At 39.1% G+C, this 20,602-nt stretch overlaps 6 protein-coding genes, 2 non-coding genes and 1 pseudogene across 10 annotated transcripts; 3 read left to right on the top strand and 6 right to left on the bottom strand.

Moving 5' to 3' along the window:
* Positions 1–113: 113 nt before the first annotated feature.
* On the top strand, positions 114–2,271 carry LOC147288536 (pentatricopeptide repeat-containing protein At2g20540 pseudogene; annotated as a pseudogene).
* A 129-nt stretch (positions 2,272–2,400) lies between these two features.
* On the bottom strand, positions 2,401–4,959 carry LOC147288535 (uncharacterized). The gene is made up of 2 exons (XM_086241099.1): positions 3,734–4,959; positions 2,401–2,746 (listed from the first exon to the last, which is right to left on the bottom strand). The coding sequence occupies exons 1-2, from the start codon at positions 4,901–4,903 to the stop codon at positions 2,675–2,677; spliced, it is 1,242 nt and encodes a 413-aa protein (XP_086097225.1). The 5' UTR covers positions 4,904–4,959; the 3' UTR covers positions 2,401–2,674.
* A 1,285-nt stretch (positions 4,960–6,244) lies between these two features.
* On the bottom strand, positions 6,245–6,814 carry LOC147288534 (uncharacterized protein At5g39570-like). Its single transcript, XM_086242707.1, has 2 exons — positions 6,476–6,814; positions 6,245–6,304 (listed from the first exon to the last, which is right to left on the bottom strand). Exons 1-2 carry the CDS (start codon positions 6,812–6,814, stop codon positions 6,245–6,247), a joined length of 399 nt encoding a protein of 132 aa, XP_086098833.1.
* A 1,037-nt stretch (positions 6,815–7,851) lies between these two features.
* On the top strand, positions 7,852–10,861 carry PME31 (pectin methylesterase 31). 2 transcript variants are annotated; one of them, XM_086241257.1, is made up of 6 exons: positions 7,853–8,205; positions 8,306–8,410; positions 8,894–8,971; positions 9,261–9,448; positions 10,218–10,391; positions 10,477–10,861. In XM_086241257.1, exons 1-6 carry the CDS (start codon positions 7,963–7,965, stop codon positions 10,637–10,639), a joined length of 951 nt encoding a protein of 316 aa, XP_086097383.1. In that variant the 5' UTR covers positions 7,853–7,962; the 3' UTR covers positions 10,640–10,861. The 2 variants fall into 2 exon arrangements, with proteins under 2 accessions (XP_086097384.1, XP_086097383.1); XM_086241258.1 differs by lacking the exon at positions 8,894–8,971 and having other exon boundaries at positions 7,852–8,205.
* Positions 10,862–11,495: 634 nt separating this feature from the next.
* Positions 11,496–13,155, top strand: LOC147288532 (uncharacterized). Of its 2 annotated transcripts, XM_086242084.1 has the most exons (5): positions 11,497–12,016; positions 12,124–12,207; positions 12,297–12,446; positions 12,562–12,759; positions 12,904–13,155. In XM_086242084.1, the coding sequence occupies exons 1-5, from the start codon at positions 11,789–11,791 to the stop codon at positions 12,997–12,999; spliced, it is 756 nt and encodes a 251-aa protein (XP_086098210.1). In that variant the 5' UTR covers positions 11,497–11,788; the 3' UTR covers positions 13,000–13,155. The 2 variants fall into 2 exon arrangements, with proteins under 2 accessions (XP_086098209.1, XP_086098210.1); XM_086242083.1 differs by having other exon boundaries at positions 11,496–12,016; positions 12,562–13,155.
* Positions 13,156–13,364: 209 nt separating this feature from the next.
* On the bottom strand, positions 13,365–13,437 carry TRNAA-UGC (transfer RNA alanine (anticodon UGC)). Its single transcript has one exon. It is a non-coding gene; the product is annotated as a tRNA-Ala (tRNA).
* Positions 13,438–13,525: 88 nt separating this feature from the next.
* TRNAA-UGC (transfer RNA alanine (anticodon UGC)) lies at positions 13,526–13,598 on the bottom strand. Its single transcript has one exon. It is a non-coding gene; the product is annotated as a tRNA-Ala (tRNA).
* Positions 13,599–13,865: 267 nt separating this feature from the next.
* On the bottom strand, positions 13,866–15,946 carry LOC147288529 (Pentatricopeptide repeat (PPR) superfamily protein). Its single transcript, XM_086242173.1, has one exon. The coding sequence runs from the start codon at positions 15,891–15,893 to the stop codon at positions 13,992–13,994; it is 1,902 nt and encodes a 633-aa protein (XP_086098299.1). The 5' UTR covers positions 15,894–15,946; the 3' UTR covers positions 13,866–13,991.
* A 658-nt stretch (positions 15,947–16,604) lies between these two features.
* On the bottom strand, positions 16,605–19,560 carry VTI13 (vesicle transport V-snare 13). The gene is made up of 6 exons (XM_086239849.1): positions 19,402–19,560; positions 19,167–19,276; positions 18,366–18,424; positions 18,086–18,274; positions 17,365–17,535; positions 16,605–16,941 (listed from the first exon to the last, which is right to left on the bottom strand). The coding sequence occupies exons 2-6, from the start codon at positions 19,258–19,260 to the stop codon at positions 16,792–16,794; spliced, it is 663 nt and encodes a 220-aa protein (XP_086095975.1). The 5' UTR covers positions 19,261–19,276; positions 19,402–19,560; the 3' UTR covers positions 16,605–16,791.
* Between the last annotated feature and the right edge of the window lie 1,042 nt (positions 19,561–20,602).

Below are 20,602 nucleotides of genomic sequence, written 5' to 3'. Positions count from 1 at the left end.
GAGTCATTAAAAAAAAAAAAAAACTAAAACTAAATGAGTCATTCCCCATGTCAACAAGTGTATGGGGAATCAGGAATGACTCAGACAAAGAGTTCCCCATATCCCAAAAACTACACAGCGTTTAAAATACCGTTGAAAAGACTGAGCCAACAGTGATCACAACCTTATGCCCCAGCAAGACCATCAACAATGGCAAGTAAGCCTCAGCTTCAGCCTCGCCTCCATGGCTCATACATGCCTCTCCATGAGACACCTGAAGCAAATTCACGCCCGCGCAATCCTTTCAAACCTCCACCACAACTCCATCGTCCTCGCCAAGATGTTCCGCTTCGCCGCGGTCTCACCCTCGGGTGACTTAAGCTACGCCCACCGCCTATTCTCTCAAATGCCCCAACCAAACACTTTCTTCTACAATACCCTCATCCGGGGCCACTCCAAAAGCTCGTTGCCTTGGCATTCGGTACTTCTTTTTAACCAGATGAGGCTGAACTGCGTCGACCCAGATGAGTTCACCTTCACATTTTTGCTGAAATCGCGGTCAAGAATGAAATTGGATATGCCTTTGATTATCGCATCCGATGAGATACATGGGGTTGCGCTCAAGTTCGGGTTTTGCTCGCATTTGTTTGTACAGAATGCATTGATTCATTTATATGCGGCAAGAGGAATACCCATTGCGGCAAGACGAGTTTTTGCTGAGGGGGTGTCTGCTGATGTTGTTTCATGGTCGGGTTTGGTTGTTGCGCATGTGAGAGCCAGGGAGTTGGAATTTGCACGCCAAGTATTTGATGAGATGCCTGAGAGGGATGTGGTTTCTTGGACTGCTATGATTTCTGGCTATTCCCAAGCAAAGCAGTCGAGGGAAGCGCTTGATTTGTTTTGGGAAATGAATCATGCAGGAGTGAGCCCCGACGAGGTCACCTTGGTGAGTGTAATCTCAGCTTGTACGGATTCGGGTGATGTGGAAACGGGGATATGCATCCACCAATATATTGATGAGAATGGATTTGCCTGGATGGTTTCACTTTGCAATGCGCTGATTGACATGTATGCAAAGTGTGGATGCATGGACCGAGCGTGGCACTTATTCAATAAGATGAACAGGAAGAGCTTGATCACTTGGAATTCGATGATTTCAGCATGTGCAAACCATGGCAATGCTGACGATGCATTGGCTTTGTTTGAGTGTATGATTGGTACTGGTGTTCCACCTGATGGGGTTACGTTTTTAGCCCTTTTAGTTGCTTACACACACAAGGGATTGGTAGATGAAGGGCTCAGAGTATTTGAGAGACTGCAAAATGACTACAGAGTCGAAGCCCGCATTGAGCATTATGGGTGTGTGGTGGATATGTTAGGCAGGGCAGGGCGATTGGAGGAAGCATACAAATTGATCAGTAGCATGCCAATGGCAAGCAATGATGTTGTTTGGGGAACGCTGCTTGCAGCTTGCAGAACTTATGGTGATGCTAATATGGGTGAGAGGGTTTTAAAGAGGCTGATAGAGTTGAAACCAGATAAAGGTGGGTATTATATTCTCCTTCGTGATATTTATGTTGCTGCAGGGAGGACAATGGAAGCAAATGTTATGAGGCAGGCCATGATGGTTAATGGTGCTAGTAAGAGTCCCGGATGCAGTTGGGTAGGAGCTTAAGGTTTTTTTACATCAAATGCTCTCTATCCACATTTGGAAGTGCTCTCATCCCTGGTCCTGTTGTTACCAATCATCTTTTTGATGTTCTCTTCAGAAATAAATCCAACAAATCTTCCAATTGGTAGAGGTCCATATACAGCTCTTGTTTTTGGTAGTTATGGAGCTTAAAAACCAAGATGGATTCATGGAAAATGGCTGAGTTTGGCAACTAGAAGATCAGGGATATGCGTAGAACCAAGATGGCTACGTCTACAACCAAATACCAGAAGCAACTTTTGGATGCTTAGGCAAAAGTCATGATTGGTTATTGGTTTTCAAACAGATCTACGTATATCAAACATGTGAATGCAAATTCGTAGTTGAACGGTTTGTAGCCAAATGACCTATTGCCGTATATCAAACATGCGAATGCAAATTCGTAGTCGAAGGGTTTGTAGCCAAATGACCTATTGCCAGGTAGCGACGGAATGCTAAAAGGACAGCAAAGTGTCTTATGGTTGATATGGTGTTTGTTAATCATAAGAGGTCTTCCATTAGAAATGGCACTTAAGAAATCACTCACTCCTGTGCTGCCAATGGGTGTATGATGGGGAAATTTCTGCCCCTAACGGGACAGTTTGATGGGGAAATTTTACAGTATATTCTCTCCTTTTTGAATGTTCTAAAAACATACAAAGCAATGACAGAAAGGGAATCTTACAAATTGAAAGGCAATCAATAAACATCTTCCAAAAAAAAGGCAATCATTAAACAAACCACACAAAAGCACATTCATCATCAACTAAAATAAACACAAGTAACAAGATAGTCCAATCCAGAAGTCTGGATTCTTATTTCCAACCAATACAAACATGCACGCATACTTGAGTTTGGAGTTTGGCAGGCAAATGTCTTTGGAATTTAAAGTTTAAACTCAAAACATTTGATATGATACCACTCAAAGGAATACATGCCTCGACCCTTTATTTAGTAGCTAAATCAGGCATATCATTCCCATCGACAACACCACAAGTGGCCTGATCATTCATCATCATAGCTCTTGCGATGGTGGCGATTGCGCTTGTTCTCATCATCATCAGAGTCATCATCACCCTGCCATGTTCATATATGAGATGAGATGAGATCAGATAAAGATTTGTTTAAACAAACAAGTGAAGAAGAGAGAGGTACATTTTTAGACCACCAAAATACCCAACTGGTACACTACAGACAACTATTAGATTCCCTCACCAACAGCATTGAACTTACAACAGAATAAACAGTTTAAACCAAGAATTTATCCAAAGAATCCAGAAGGCAAAGATGATTAGGACATAGAAACACCAAAGACCTACAGTCATGTCAGAGATTCAAGCTTGTCGGGCCGAGAAAGTTTGTGCCTTAAGAAACTATTTACAAATGGTATGGAATTCAAATGGTTATAAATCCAGAACAATAAAACCTTGGGGGAAAAATGCATCCAAGTCATGTAATTCTTTCGTATGCAAAGATAAGATGAGTATCTCTGGAAGATATATATTGACTCATTATTACATCATACAAGCTAAAGTTTTATGCATGTAAATTTGTAAATTACGATAGTGTTAACTGGGTAATACTAATGCAGATGGGGCATGGCCCGCATGAATTTTAGGCACCATATGACTATATACAATCTAATCGCATAAGTCATCACTCATCCTAGACTGAATTTAATTGCTATTGAAAATAATTTCCAAATTCCAACTAATATGAAAATAGTTAACAATGGACATAACAAGATACCAAGAGTGCATGTGTAAAAGAACAATAAGAATGGTTCATCCCTGATTGCATACCCTGTAAGCCTTGATCAACTCGAATGCAGAAATCCTGACTTGCAGATAAAACATTTGAGGAAAAAGAGATGTATAACCAAAGATGATTCTAAATCGGGAACAGGGGATGCTAACACAATGCATGATAAAAATCCAAGCCAACAAATAACAAACAGATGAAATAATCGAAGGTAAAATGACTCTTTAAGCTCAACTATATGAATTCGTAGAGAAGCATTTAAGCAAACATAACATATATCATTAGAAAGTTTGAGGCTCTCACATATTTCTTGCGACCATAGCTTTCTTCACCATACTTAGGACGTTCATTATCACTACCATCATCATCACCGCGCCTCCCATACTTAGGACGCTCATTATCACTATCATCATCATCACCGCGCCTCCCATAACTGGGCTTGGGCTTGCGGTACTCCTGCTCCTCGGTCCGACCATAACTGGGCTTCTCATACTCATCTGTTTCCGGCTTCTCATAACTGGGCCTGCCATAGCTGGGTTTCCTCGGCGACTCATCACCGTAACCAGGCCTCTCAGTCTCAGCCCGCCCATAACCCGAACTCCCATAAGCGGGTCTCTCCTCACTTTCCTCACTCTCATAGCTGGGCCTCCTCGGCGGCTCATCGCCATAACCAGGCTTCTCAAACTCACTCCTCCCATAACCGGAACTGCCATACTCCGGCCTCTCCTCGCTTTCCGGGGTCTCATAACTGGGTCTCCCATAGCTGGGCTGCCTCGGCGGCTCAAACTCACTCCTCCCATACCCGGGCCTCTCCTCGCTTTCCGGGTTCTCATAACTGGGCCTCCCGTAGCTGGGCTTCCTCGGCGGCTCATCGCCGTAACCGGATTCTGGTGCCTCGTACTCGGGCTTTCGACCGTACCCAGATCCATACTCGGATACAGGCGCCTCGTACTCGGGTTTCCGACCATACCCAGATCCATATTCGGAACTCGGCTCATCGGAGACGGGCTTCCTACCGTACCCAGAACCATACTCCGAACCAGACTGTTCATACTCCGGCTTCCGACCATACCCAGATCCATACTCCGATCCGGGCTCCTCGGATCCATACTCAGAAGGCCTATTCTGGCCAGGCTGGAACCCGTAGGCCGGTTGGGGACTGCCTCCGTACTCACCTCCCTGGGGTCGGGCCCCACCTGGAGTGAAACCGGGTCGGGGCTTGGGTCGTTCGTAGCTGCTGTACTCATTATCTAAGGCCTCGTCTGCATAGGCAGAGGGCTCGGCGGAGGAGGTGAACTGGGGGCGATCGTAGTCGAACTCATCGGACGGCGAGGATGAGAGAGGGTAGCAGGTCTCCTCGGACGGCTCGAGAGGGCGGCCGTAGGTGAGAGCTAAGTCGACCCCGCCTCCGTAGGGAGTCGGATCGTACTCATCGAAGTCGGTGACTTGGTCCTGGTGAGAGTAGTACGGCATCGTTCTGCGATTCGGAACAACTCAATTGTGACTGTCAAAATGACAAGAATACAGGACTCAGATCTGAGCTGCTCTTTGTTTTATAGTCGTTGACAGTTTCTTGTCGCCGTGTGAAAATAGCGTCATGTCGTTACCTCTCGCGGGACCCAGTGACACGTGTCATGTTTCAATGAAATTGACCCTTATCATACCCAGGGCCCAGAATGTTTGAGAAGTGGGCCGCGTGATTATTTCTATGGGCCCTTTGAAATACTTGTTTTATCCCCCTCAAATAGAATGCTAGTTCAATGATGAATAGGATGAGTAAAATGTTAAATGTAGTAGCTCAAGTTATACATGTATAAATTCTCAAAGGACCAGGGGTGGGTTTGAAAACCGAAAAACCAACCAAACCGATCGAACCAATCCGAATCAAACCAAAAAAGTTAGTTTTTAACCAAAAATTGAACCGAACTTACCATCCTTTAGGTTCGATTCTAATCTTTAAAAAATCATAAGAACTAAATCGAACCGATGGCCTTTATTATTTATTTTTTTAATCTTTTGTGTAATCTTAATAAATTTATACTTTTTTTTAATTTCTTAGTTGAGGATGTTCTAGGCTTCAAAAATGACATAGAACAAAACTAGTAAGAATCATTGGCCATGAATTTGGAATCGCGTGAAATTTGGTAGGCTGATTGGAATCGACGAGTTGAACAAAATCAGTCGCCTCATTATTGCCTAAGCGCATTTTCGGCCAAATTCCATTGTTTATGCCCTTTTTTTTTTTTTTTGCATTTTTGTCAACTTATTTTCATTTTTGGCACATTCCCTGTTTTGATCCATTTTCAAATTTTTGGACATTTGGATTCTAAATGTTAAAATAGGAAAAAAAATATGTCAACCCAAACCGATTGAACAGACCAAACCGATGAGGTTTAGGTTCAGTTCGGTTGTACATATTAGAAGGTTATTTTTGGTACACAAAAGGTTATTTTTCTTAAAAAATGATTACATGAAAAGCAAAAAGGGCAAGACTATAACTATTTAATTTAAAGTATAGTGAAAGAATAAGTTGAATAATGTATACATCTATGCATTTGCGAAAATGTAAAAAAATGTATATACATATGCAATACATATATATATTTGAGATGAATTACAATTATTGAAAATAATTAAAAAGTTGCACAACTTGATGTTAAGTTAGCATTAGAAAGATAATTAAGGGTGCATGGCATGTAGGACAGGATCACGAGAGACGACAGGTCCGAAAACTAGCCGATGATACAGATAGCCATGCCATGTGACCATGCAAGAACCTTTGTAACGTACCCTTTGCTCCTGCCTCGGCGGATGTCACTGAATTGCTCCGTCGCTGGTACAACACCCTGGCCACCAAGATGATCGCGAGGGAGACTGGTGTGCATGGAATTGAGGGGATCAATTAGTACGTGGTACAGTTTAATTTAGTTAATCCAATGTTCATTTCTATAAGAGATCATAATTAATTAATTAACTCGCATATATATATATGAAGAAAGTACAGAAATTTGAGGTTGTGTTTGTGAATTGGTGATGAAAACTCACTTTCTTGCGACCATAGCCACCTTCACCTGCTAATATACGCTCCTCCTCCACATAATTATGAGGCCTCCGATCGACGGAGGGGCGGACGTAGTTGCAGTACTCATCACTGACGGCCTCGTCGTCGTAGGCCGTGGGCTCCGACGACGAGAACTCAGGCTGGTCGTACTGATCATCGTCCGGCGAATTGGAGTGGCGGTAGCAAATATCCTCGGACGGAGGCAGGGGGCGGCCGTACGTGAGATCCATGTCGTATCCGCCTTCGTACGGCGTCGGATCGTAGTCGTTGAAGTCGTCGGCGCCGCCCTCGTTGTTGGAGTAGTAGGTGTAGTAACGCGTCATGATCGATCCTTCAATCAATTTGAGGTTTAATGTCGACAAATTAAGTCTGAAATTGTGAAATCTATTTATATGTTTGCGTACGTACGTTGTTGGCATTTCTCCTCTTCTGCGAAAACAGCGTCCGGTCGTTATTTCTTGCGGGAGTCTTGCCCCGTCACAGCTTCGAGACTTTCTCTGTCTCGGACGATATATGCAAATTTCAAAGTCAATTTTATTTTCTTTCAATTGTCCACGCAAATGCATCAATTAACTACCAAAATTAACAGTTGTTCGAGTAGTTTACAACTTTAGTAAGAAGAGTCCTAAGATTGTACCATCTGCACCCAAATTTGATCCTTATATATTTTTCAATTAAAAAATGTGCCATATATTTTCTGTTTTATTCTAAAGTTTTATTGATTTGTTTTCTGTTTTACAAACCAATCGTGCCACGGTGCACGCCTAGTCCTAAACTTATAAATCTCTTAAAGTGTACGGTGTACCTAATTTTTTTGAAAATCAAACTGTACCTTATATCCTCATAAATTGCAATAATTAAATGAATGCTAAGTTGCTAACCATACTAATAAATCATTTATTCACTAAAAAAATGAAAAGTATAAAATTTTAAAAATAGGCATCCGTTTCCCATTTGACAGGTTGGATTTCGAAACCAAAATGCTAACCGAAAACTCCCTTTTTTTTTTTCGACACCAAAATGTAACAAATTGTAGTTGTGATTACAAATTTGTATGAAAATAATTTCACTTGATAAACTCTATATGAATGATCTATTTAGATTTTTTATGGGACAATCAATCGGTGGAGAAATTTTTTGTATACAATATTTGACTCACGAAACTGGTGACACATGGTTAGTATTTGAAGGATTGGATGTGGAAGATGAGGTGTTGTATATAAGATTTGGATAACGCTCACAGAGTAACATTTCCGTCCTGCTGAAAAAAGAAAAGAAGAAAAGAAGAAAAGATTCCAAAGACTTTAACATTATTTTTGTGGATTTGTGTCTGCGTTTTATTTTTATCTCCGCTATGCTATCGAATATCGATCCCACCGCCACTATATTACTATACTATATATATATATATGTAAGTAAACACTAAAGACAGTATCTACTCTCTACAAAAATTTACAGGGTACCAATCAAAATGTCGGCCTATGTGATAAGGGTGGCACAGGACGGCTCCGGAGACTACCGGACGGTGCAGGAGGCCATAGACGCCGTCCCTCTCTGCAACACGTGTCGCACTGTGATTCGCGTCTCCCCGGGCGTCTACAAGCAGCCCGTCTACGTCCCCAAGACCAAGAACCTCATCACCCTCGCGGGTCTGCGTCCGGAGCTCACTGTGCTCACCTGGAACAACACCGCCACCAAAATCGAGCATCATCAGGTCAGCTGACCCTTTTTTGGTTCTACCCACTTGGGTATGTGACACGTGCGGTGTGCGTGTTTGCTTGCTGACGTTTTGGGTTTTGGGCTTTGTTTTGTAGGCTTCTCGTGTGATTGGGACTGGGACTTTCGGGTGTGGGAGTACTATTGTGGAGGGAGAGGATTTTATTGCCGAGAACATCACTTTTGAGAACTCTTCTCCTGAGGTGAACTTTAACTTTGTTTCAGTTCTTACTTTCATCTAGTTAGTTATTGTTCAAGATGGCATCTTTTGGTTGCTTTGTTTTTTTGTGTGTAGAGTTTAAGCATTTTGATTTTGGGCATGTTGAAACTAGTCGTTTGAACAAGTGGCTATACTTGAAATTTCACCTACTGTTTATCCTTATTAATCTATTGGGTTTTGTTCTATTGGTATTATGAATGCTGGAGTTAGTAGTTCCTTTGGTTTAAGTGTGTTTTTGGCCACTTTAGTTAGGAGAGAAGAAAAGAGAGATCTTCATTTCTCTTATTTTTGTTTGGATGAGTAGGAAAAAACAGATTTAGAGAAATTGAGGAATGTTTAAAATTTGTAGTTATGGGATTTGTTTTAAAATTATACGAATTCTTTGATTTTTCCTCCTCACTTCAAGATTTGAACTTCTTTTACTGTCAACATTGTTTTTAATTGCTTTCCTCATTTTGTTTGGTAGGGTTCAGGCCAAGCTGTGGCGATTAGAGTAACAGCTGATAGATGTTCCTTCTATAATTGCAGGTTCCTTGGATGGCAGGTATGTCCACTGTCTCAATTAGTTACTTTTGTAGATTACAGAATTTATGCAACACATTTTATGACAGTTTGATGGTCACTCTCTGAATAATTCATCTTAGTTAATTCATTTTCTCAGAATTCCTGGTGGGTACAAACTCGTATTGTTTGCCTTTACTATAACATATGTAATTATGGTGGATGATCTAGATGTTTGTATGTGCAAATTGCTTCCAACTGCCGCTTACATTTGAGGATAAGTGAGAGGAGTTATCAGTCTAACTGATGGATTCTTTTTACTTTTGATGCAGGATACCCTGTACTTGCACTATGGAAAGCAGTATCTGAAAGATTGTTATGTTGAAGGCAGTGTGGACTTCATTTTTGGCAATAGCACAGCTCTTTTGGAGCATTGTCATATACACTGCAAGGGAGCAGGTTTCATAACTGCCCAAAGCAGGAAATCATCCCAGGAGACAACTGGATATGTATTCTTAAGGTATGTGGTTCACTAATCTTTTTGTTTTTGCTAATTTTTGGTGAAATTTCTTGGTTCTTACACAAGCAACTAAATCCATAAGTTATTTGCAAACTACAATTTGATTATCATTTTTCCTGGAGAGGTATCACACTATCCCATTAGAATTTATGATCTTGAGATATGATTCTCTAAATCAACATGATGTTTGAAGAAGTAAATCTAATTGGCTCGAGTGATTTAAAGCAATTAGTTGTACTGTAAAGTGAGAGAGCCAACAGAGTAATAAAAAGACAACTGGAAAAACAAAAAAAGAGAAGTGCCTGCTCGCTTACATTCTGAGGTAAACATATGCCAGTAATATTTAAATGAACTCTTGCTTTGATAGTCTTTCCTGTTTTTATCCTGACATAGCAAATTATAGCTTCCATATGTACTGGTAGAAAGTGGCAAATCTTTCATTTATTTGGATTTGGATTGTCCTTACAGCCTTGATTCAAGTGTTTCACTATTGATGCAAACATAGAGTCCCAAATGGATCCAATCTGTTTGCAAGGAAGTTGATTTCCATCACCATGTCATATTTGTTTAAAATGTTTATCTTCATCCTCATCTTCATTATAGCAGACTATAGTTTCTATTAGATTGTTCTTGATGCAAAAACGTAATGGGGTTATGCCCGATCTGATGAGTTTGTATAGGTTTTGCTTTTCCGTTTATCTTTTGCTTTCAATCATTTAATTGAGTTTTCGTGTACTTCATTGATGAACAATTTGTGAAATTGTTGCAGATGTGTAATCACTGGAAATGGTGGGACTTCATATGCACATCTGGGACGACCATGGGGACCTTTTGGAAGGGTGGTCTTTGCATATACATATATGGATGGATGTATCAAACATGTAGGCTGGAATAATTGGGGTAAAACAGAGAACGAAAGAAGCGCTTGCTTTTATGAATACAGGTATCACACGTTTAGTCCATCTGCATAGTACTAAGTGACTAGAAGCAGAAGTTGATAAGCTTGTATTGTTGAATCAAAATTGCAGGTGTTTCGGACCGGGTAGTTGCCCATCAAAACGGGTGACGTGGTGTAGAGAACTCGTAGATGAGGAAGCAGATCAGTTCCTCAAGCATGGTTTCATCGACCCAGATCCAGAAAGGCCTTGGCTTGCTCAGAGAATGGCCCTAAGAATACCATATTCTGCATAGAAGTTAAAATCCAAACTGACATGGGGAAGACCCCCTACAAATGATATTTGAGTATTTAAATCATTTTACGGCGAATGAATGAATAACAAACATACCATGACTATTTCAAATTTTTATTTGTCAAGATATGGGAGGCATTTTGCTGTGTCTTTGATGTATGATCTTCCTAGCAGGATGAAGTGCATCTATATATGTCACATAATTTCAGTTTTGATTTGGCTAGATTATATCTAGAAAATGGCCAGTTCAAATGGTGTAAGAAACTACACTGTGATTTCATTTCTTATGGGAAAAACACCCCTTTCCTTTCAACCTCCAACTGATGTAACTACCAACTGTTCAAGATATCATTATACGTAGCTGTAGTACCTACTCTGTACTCCACAAATATTTTGTTTGCATCCCTTACTGCAGAAGATGATACATAAGTACTGGTTAAGCATGTAGGGGTGCATTGAGTGGTACCACATTATCGTTCAAAATATCTTTAAGAATCTTGCATCTCTAAAAATTTTGCATGTAAGGGTCAATCTAGTGTTGTCGTATCATTTCCATTCTCAGTGTTATGAAACACTAACAAAAATGCTTACAGCGTTTTGTGTGATAGAGTAGCGTCTCATTTAAAGCACATGCATACACATGGGTTGCATATGGTTAGAGCAGAAAATGCTGATTTAGAGCACACAATAGGTCAGTAATAGTTCCGTGTGGAGTTGAATATGCTGATTTAGAGCACACAATAGGTCAGTAATAGTTCCGTGTGGAGTTGAAAATGCTGATTTAGAGCACAGTAATAGTTCCGTGTGGAGTTGAAAATGCTGATTTAGAGCACACAATAGGTCGGTAATAGTACAGTGTGGAGTTGCAAATGCTTTCAACTCCTGATTTAGAGCACACAATAGGTCAGTAATAGTACAGTGTGGAGTTGAAAATGCTGATTTAGAGCAAAAAGTTGCGTATGGCTAAGAGTGTAGTCTGTGTAGAGAGGGTGTTGGAGATGTTGCAACTTTCTTGTACTTGCGTTGCTCCATCTTCCACTAGGTCCGCTACCAGCCTGGAAAAGTTTGCTCATTTTTTTTTTCTCAACTGCAAAAACTGTGATATAAAAAAAGATAGAAGAAAGCTACTGTGCAATTTGGTAAAGTGAAAATGGGTGAGTTTGCTACTGGTCTTATTGTTACATGCCAACCCCAGTTTTTTCTTGGTAGAGGCATGCGTTATGGACCCGAAAATTTGAAGGGGAAGAAGCTGAAGAAGCAGCAAGACAGGCCTTGCCATGCAAAGGCGGTGTTAAAATCAAAACAGCCAAAGGATCAGAAGTCTTTAACCTTCTACTTTAAATATAATTTTGATGCCCCTCTCTATGAGTCCTCTGGGGTACTATTCATCTCTCTCTCTCTCTCTCTCTCTTAAAATCACACCCACAGACCCAATTAAGGTCTGGCATAGTGTGGAATTGGTACTGATGCTACTTTAAAATGCAGGCTTCATTTGATCAATATTTGGAGGACGAAGAAAGGGTTGTTAAAGCAATATTTCCGCACAAACAAAAAAACCAAATTCACGAGGTGCCTAATGCTCCTCTCTGTTCCTTCTAAATAGGTTTTCTTTATCGAATAATTAATGAATGTATGTATGTATGTGTGTACATATGCAGAAAGAGTGGAGAATTCAGATGTCAGACATACAAGTTTTGTTCCTGTCTATGTACGTTGTGTTATACGCCAAGTTAAGATGCAAATCCATGGCGAAAGACTACCCTCCTCATGTTCCTCATGACATCTCCAAGGTCCTTGAGCTTGAAATTGTAAGCACACTATAAATTAATTAAAGTTAATATTGTCAAAAATTAAGCAGTTTAGTGAATGAATGAAGCTTGTGGTGCATGTACTTACTAATTCATAATTTTTTTAATTTGCTAGACAAGATTGGAAATGCTGGGCCTCCCTACTGACTACCCCTCAGGTAACATTAACCTCTGTGTTAAAGGAACCCTGTATCCTGAGAGACAAAGAACACAAAGCTGGATTAGAGTTCTATATGACATAAACTTGGACTATGTTGTTCCACCTGTGCTTGGTTGGGTTCCGGATAATGTTTTGCGAAGCATTACAGAATCGGTTAGTTCTTCTTCAAAACCACTACGATATGATATCTATTTGATTCATTTTCTCCTCCTCCACACACACACATATAGTAGATTTAGAAAGGGCAATTGTATCTTTTTCTATCTAGCCGATTGTATTTGATGCACGAATGAACAGATCGTGAAGAAATTGATGGAGGATGTGACATTAAATGCCATATTGCTAGCAGATTATGATAAATACAAACAGGAGAAGCTCAAGAATGTGGTTTGATTAGACTAGCATGTACTCCCTGTTGATGTGTTGTTCAGTTATCTGTAGCCCTGCTGCCTCTGTAATCCGTATGTCCCTGCCTCAAGCTACTTGTTTGAAAAAGAGAAGGAAAAAGAAATATTTTCCATATCCAAATCTGCCTTGATTGCCCTTTGTATTCCATACTGTTTTCTGTGCAATCTGTGCCTTGATTGCCCTATAAGCACAGTATGTACGAATTATCATTTATTTGTCTGTTTTAAGTTTGGGTTGAAAATTTATGAAAGAAATTAGTAATGAACAAAGGGACTTGTTATTTCATGAATTTGGGAAGCAAGTAGAATATGGTCAAGGTCATCCACCAGTTTTAAAAGTGAAAAAATAAGTGGAGATGCGGGGGATCGAACCCCGTGCCTCTCGCATGCAAAGCGAGCGCTCTACCATTTGAGCTACATCCCCATATGCTTTTGTTTTTGTATCCTTTTAATGAGCTACTTATACTTAAAGTTTTGAAAATGAAAATATCAAAAACAAAGAAAAAACAGAGTGGAGATGCGGGGGATCGAACCCCGTGCCTCTCGCATGCAAAGCGAGCGCTCTACCATTTGAGCTACATCCCCATTTGATGTTAATAATTAAATTTAATATATAAACCGCATTAATGACAATGGAATCCTTGTTTCCTTGACCATTCTCCAAGTTTTGCAGCCTCTAACGGTGAATAATGCGACAACTTTGAAGATGCAGACTTCTTTTGTTTTTTTGCCCCTGCCCAGAACCAAATTGAAATTTTGCCACTTTCTTTCCAGAAGCATATGAAAATCAGTCACTGCCACTGATAAGAATAAACGTCATAGTTCATACTCTGTGGAGGAGGAAAGATTCAACAGGACATAATAAAATACAGCATTTCTTCAGGGGTATCTCCTTCATAAGGTACAAGTAGGCCAAAAAATCTAATTCATCGAGACTTGCATTATTTATGTGCAATCATTTGGACATGCGGCTAACCATCACCAATAATCAGAGCACGAACAAGAACCTTGCTTGAACCTATGAAATCGATTACGATCCCTGATGACAATTTCTCGATTATAAACATGAGAAACTATTTTCATAGCAGAATGACAGTCCAGGCATATACGTAGATTCTTGAAAACATAAAGAGGCGAACCAGCTCTTGTGCTTATAAGCCCAAAACAGACTGCCAACTTTTCACTGTGGCAGAACAATGCCTGCTCTATCTCCTCCACTTTATCTGCACTATCACCTCCATCATCAAAACCAGAGAAAACTTGAGAAGCAGTGTTCGGGACATAACCAGCCAATCTCAACTTCTGTATCATCTCATCCAACTTCATGTAAATCTCCATTGCCTGTGGATGTGACTTATCTCCCGCACAGAACTCATGAACTTGGCCACCAACATAAATTGAACTCATTCCAGGCACCTTTCTTATACCCCTATTCTTAAGAACCTGTCTAAGTGAGTTAGCCTTGTCCTGCTTTCCACCTAAAGCATACATGTTTGAAAGCAGGACATGATAGTCTGTGTTGTGGGGATCCATTTGAACCAGCTCTTGCAGAAGGTGTTCGCCCAGCTTTAGGTTTCCATGGACACAGCAGGAACCAAGAAGGGAACCCAGAACAACCTCATTTGGAGGCATTGGCATTTTCTTTATTAAGTCCTCTGCCTCTTCTAAACGACCAGCCCTACCTAGAAGATCCACCATACAAGCATAATGCTCTATCATAGGTGTTACACCATATGATGCTTCAAGATTATGAAAGTAATGGCGACCCTGTTCAACAAGGCCCGAGTGGCTGCAAGCACTCAACAAAGCAGTGAATGTTAAATCGTCTGGCTTGGCTTCTTTGAGCATATGAGGAAACATATGCAGAACAGCTTTACCCCTTCCATGCATCGCCAACCCACTAAGCAAAGCATTCCAAGTCACCACATTCCTTCGGTGCATGTGCTTGAAAACTTTCAACGCAGTGTCTACTCTACCACACTTTGCATACATGTCAACCAAAGTTGTGCCCACCATGATGTCCATCTCATTCCCCATTGTCTTAAAAGCATAGGCATGAACCCAACTCCCCATTGTCACATCTCCCGATTGTGCACATGCTGATAAAACTGAGCAAAGGGTGACATAATTCAATCTCAAACCACAGCCAAAAACCATTTCTTTAAGAAGGGAAAAGCCTTCGCGGATAAACCCAATACTCACATAGCTAACAATCATAATCGTCCAAGCAACTTCATTTCTCTCAGGCATTGTATCAAACACCATTCTCCCACTTCCCACACCTTCCCATTGAACCACACCATCCAAAATCACAGTCCACGACACAACGCTCCGCTCCCCCATCTCTTCAAACACCCGTCTCGCCATACTCAATAGGCCACACTTGACATACATATCCATGACCGCAGTGCAGGCCTTGACACTAGAACTCAAACCCACCTTCACCATGAAACCATGCCCTTGCACCCCAATCTCAACGTTGCCCAACCGAGCACACGCACTGAACAAGCAAACCATTGCCACGTCGTCCACCCTCACGCCGTCTCTTCTCATTTCGGCAAACAAACGAAGCCCACTTTGGGGCAGGCCGCGGCGAGCAAAGCAGCCCATCAGGATGGTCCAGTCCACAGTGTCTTTGTGAGAGTTGGGAATTTTATCGAACAGCTTGCGGGCAAAGAGCGCACTGCCACTGGCAGCGTAGAGATGGAGGAGGGCATTGTAGAGGAATGAGTCCGGTGACGCGGCAAGCCCACTGGTTATAATGGCGGCATGGAATTTCTTGCTGATGTTGAGAGAGAATTGGCGTGCACATGCTCGAATAAGAGAACGGAGGTGGTGGGTGGGGAGTGATGTCAAGGCAGTGTGGGTTGGCCATCTCATAACAGAGAGGCTGAGACTGAGAGTTTGCAGCTGCAGTTATGTGTTTCTGAACTTGGAAGAGACACAAGAGAAACATTGACCAAGGTCTGGTTTAGCCTTCTATTTATTCAAGGACAATACTTGGGTCACGTCTGGGTACCCAAGGTTAACCCTTCTTTTAAAATCAGAATTTCGATAATGTTGATCATTCATTTTTAGATCACTTATTATAGATTATTTTTACAAAAAATTAATTCAATCAAAAATCATTTAATTATATAATTATTGTTAATTAAATAAAAAAAATCAACAATTTGATTAAAAAATCATTCTTTAATTAAAAATCATCAATTTTTTTTACTTAATTGATAAAAATTATATAACTAAACGATTTCCGATTGATTTAATTTTTTACAAGAATAATCTTTAATTGGTTATTTAAAAAATGAACGATTTCGATTATACACCGATATTTTCGAAATCGAAATTTGGAAGAATAAAATGACCTTGGAATACCCCCTAAAAGTGACCCAAATATGATCCTTTATTTAAATTATTTTTAACAGTTTTTTGTTTTTACATTTTAATAAAATATCCTTTAGGAGTTTTCAGATGTAAAAAAAAGGGAGAAAGGATAAAATTGAAATTGAAAAAGAAAGATAATAAGTTTTGGGGTAGATTGACGTGGTGTTATCAAGATCCACATTCCCACCCATGATGAAAGCAAGTATATATGTCTTTGAATAGTGAATACATTCAACAAAGAATCGAAACATCTCAGTATGTTGCCATTACTACACAATGAAGCATCTCCATGCTGTCACTCAATTTGCACACTCAAAAAACAAGAAGAAACAAGAAAAATGAAAATCCGTCCGTCGGAAACACCAACAAGCTCAACAAGAGAAAAATGTCTTGACTATTTGAGTTTGAAGTACAAGATCAGGGCGATAGCAATGACAAGAACTGCAACAACTGTGCCAATTAGCCACTTGTTCCTGTTCATCCTCCTTGACATGGAAGTCAAAATTCTCTTGCTCTTGCCTACGTTCTCATCCACTCCATGAAGCTGCAACGTAAGGAAAAATGGTCAGATACATTTAGTGAAGATTATTGACCTTGTATAGTAGGAAAATAGTTTTTTGGGTACAAAGTAAGAAAATAGTTATACCAACAACTTTTTCCATAATTTTTTTCTTTTAGAAAAAGAAGAGAGCAATACTTCTATTTCCCTATGGGATATATAGCTCACTCCTGAAAACTAACAATAATATTTATTGAAAAGAAAATAATGCCCAAGAAGTGGACGTGGCATGTTCAAGACCACAGAGCACGATATTGTAATTTTATACAATACTTAAAAGGAAGAGTCGAAGAGAGGGCGTGCACACTGACACTAAACATAAGAAGGCAGGAGATCAAAAAGCAACCTGCTTGCAAATGGGATCGTAAATAAACCATAAAACAATATAAAGCCCAATAAGACAATTACCGTGCCATGAGCATGTAAGAGAGACTGTCGCTGTGAGTGCAAATCTTGAAGGATTGAAACACCAAGCTCTTCTGTTTCCAGCATGGTTCTTCTACTGTCCTTAACTCTATCAGTAGACTTGTTTAATCTCTCTGTTGACATCATCAACCTTCCTCTCTGATCAGCTGATGCCTATTGCATTTGCATCAATTAGTGGTGTTATAAAGATGAGAAGAAGGATTGAAATAATCATGGATATTTAGTGCACCAAAAATCAAGTTCTGGGAAGCATACACCAGTATCGTCATTTATCACAATAAGGGTAAATATACTACTGAAGAACAAAAAGAAATTCCTTGGTGAAAATAAAATGTAAAAAGAAATTCAAATATCTGCTATCCTTTCAGTGGTTCTTATATGTATTAAAAAGTAGAGACACAATAAGTCACAACGATTCCTCTTTGTAGCATCTTTGTGGCCAAAGAAGAAAACCATCAAAGTCAAACCAGGAACTGTTTAAATATTCATCGACTTTTTAGCTGGACCAAGTGAAATAGATTGCCATAACTAAGATAGCACACAAAGTGCACTGTTCCTCAAAAAAATAGAACAAGGAAAAACTCTAAGTTTCATTCCAAATAAAAGCAACATCCACATAAACTCACTACTAAGTAACAAATGACCCTCGTATCTTTAACAACTATTTAAAGCATAGAAGGAAGCTATGAAGGTCTAGACATACCGTCATAGTATCAGCCATGCCTGATTCCAACAACTCATCTCGGGCAGCTGCATATAAGTTACCAGATACAAGTCTTTTAACTTCACTTTTCAGATTATTCAGATCTGATTTATATTCCCTCAACTTAGCAAGAAGCACAGCCTTTACATTTGGTGGCAAACTTCTTGCCTCAAGGTCCATTTTCCGAATCTGAAATTTTTTGAGAAACATCACATTCAATACCAAACAAATGTAAATAACCGAAAGCAATCCTCCTGAAGAGAATAACCCAACTAATTACCAAAGATTCTGCTTCATCAATTCCATTCTTTATTTCAGAAACCTTTTGCTTCTTTCGTTCTGCAGATAAAAATAGAGAGAGTCATGTAAATATAGAAGTATCAATATCTTTTGGCTTGATAAATGTGAAAAGAAGTGTTCATAACTAGCATAAAATGAGACAGAACTACACAAGATTATATCCAAATGAACAAAATTTGAAATATTATTCTGAAGTTCATTGTTTCATATAGTTAAAAATTTGCATGTAAGAAGTTCTTTCAGGAAATGTATGTTGCATGAAATGAGTTAAGAAGCTTGTCTATGTATGTTTGCACCTGCAATAATCAAAAACCTTCTCCCATTCATATTAATGCTATTCAAATGTTGAAAATTTGAAGAGTATAAATTGAGCCCAACTCAGATTAGACATACAAGACATGTGCAATATAGGATATCATCCATTGGTCCTTCTCTTTCTTCTCTTTTCGCCATAGGCAAAGTTCTCTTTCAAAGAAACCAATCAACCATTACTAACATATGGTTAACAATAAGCATAAAGTTATTTAATATAGTAAGTTCTGGCATAATTAAGGCAAAGCCCATACATATATTATGATCTTCCATCAGATTTGGGCCACTACATCAACAAAAAGACTGAAATTTTATCCATATAAACCATGTAACCAGCACAATTACATACAGAATGAATCATTTAAACTCAGGGAAGCTACGTAAGAATTATTTTTAAGAAAACTAAAAGAAAAAATAATGAAAAGTGGGAATTTTTGACTGAATGAAAAGTGGGAATGGGAATTAATACCTCCATCAAGCGCACCAGCTGCCGTACACTTTTTGGTGAGATTAGCGGAGAGCTCACTGTATTGGCGCTCGTACCCTTCGAATACGTCACTCATCTTCCCCTAGAACTCTCTGTAAATTCAACCATCATACAATTGCAAAATAAAGCCCTAAATCGATCATGATTTCGATATTGAATTGTGGAATTAAGAGACTAATTTGAACGATCTGAGATCAATCTGATCAACGATACGAACCTGAGAAGATTGGAGATTTGGATGGATCGCCGGAGACGACGCCGGAGGCCGGTGAGCTGTGTTGAATGCTTCTAGTAGGTAGTGGTGGTGGTGGTGTATAATCGAGACGACCAAAACTGGCAATGTGCGTGAGGGACACCAACAGTGTTTTTATTTTGCGTGCACGTTCTGATAAAATCACTTAGCGGTGACCGCTCGATTGTTAAGCTTGGCTCTTCTTGCTGACACCTGTGACGGTGTGCCGAGGGATCGCTCAAATGGAAGTCAAAAGCCGTTGGTGTACTAATTTTGTGTACACCCCTTCAGATAAAATTGGGGTATTAGTTGGTATATCCGGTAACTGTTTTTTTTTTTTTTTTTTGAGTTAACTGGTACTTTTGGTCTTTATTTTCATTAATTTTTCACTTTGGTAGTTTTCTTTTTATTGTTGTGTCAATTTCAGTCATTTATTTTCAAATTATTGATAGAAAATTTGACATGATTGGCATGTGAATGATATTTTGTATATCTTACTCCAAACAAAATTAAATTTTTTTTTTTTAAAGAAGTTTTAATGCCAAATTAAATGTGTTAATGGCATGGAGGGACTTAAATAGTTATTTATGCATGCAATTTAAACAAGGTTAATAATTTGAAGGGTTTTTTTTTCATATTTAGTACCCAAACTTTGACCATTGTCTTAATGTGGTACCTAAACTTTTATTTGTCCCAATTGAGTATCTAAACTTTTATTTTGTGTCTAATAGGTACTAAAATGAATTTCTGTTAAAATTGTCAACAAAAGTTAGAAACAATATAGTCATTTCAAAAAATTTATATTTTAATTATAATTTTTTGTTTAATATTTATATTTATATTGTTATTTATAAATTTTTTGTCAAAGTATAAATTTATATTTCTTTATACTTTGACTATATTGCCCCTAATTTTTGTTGACAATTTTAACAAAAATTCATTTTGGTACCTATTAGACACAAAATAAAAGTTTAGATACTAAATTGGGACAAATAAAAATTTAGGTACCACATTAAGACAATGATCAAAATTTAAACACTAAATATGAAATAAACCCTAATTTAAACTTAATCATTATCGTATTGAAAGTATAAAATTAAAATTGTCAAAATTCTAAAACCAAAAGTATCGTTTGTTCCCTTTATTTAAAATTTGAAAGTCTCTTAAGGGACTTATATGATAAAAT

Source organism: Dryas octopetala, chromosome 4, assembly GCF_963921425.1.
Source record: "Dryas octopetala chromosome 4, drDryOcto1.1, whole genome shotgun sequence".
Taxonomy (NCBI): domain Eukaryota; kingdom Viridiplantae; phylum Streptophyta; class Magnoliopsida; order Rosales; family Rosaceae; genus Dryas; species Dryas octopetala.
Note: the sequence above shows the minus strand (reverse complement) of the source record. Positions and strands in the feature narration are given on the sequence as shown.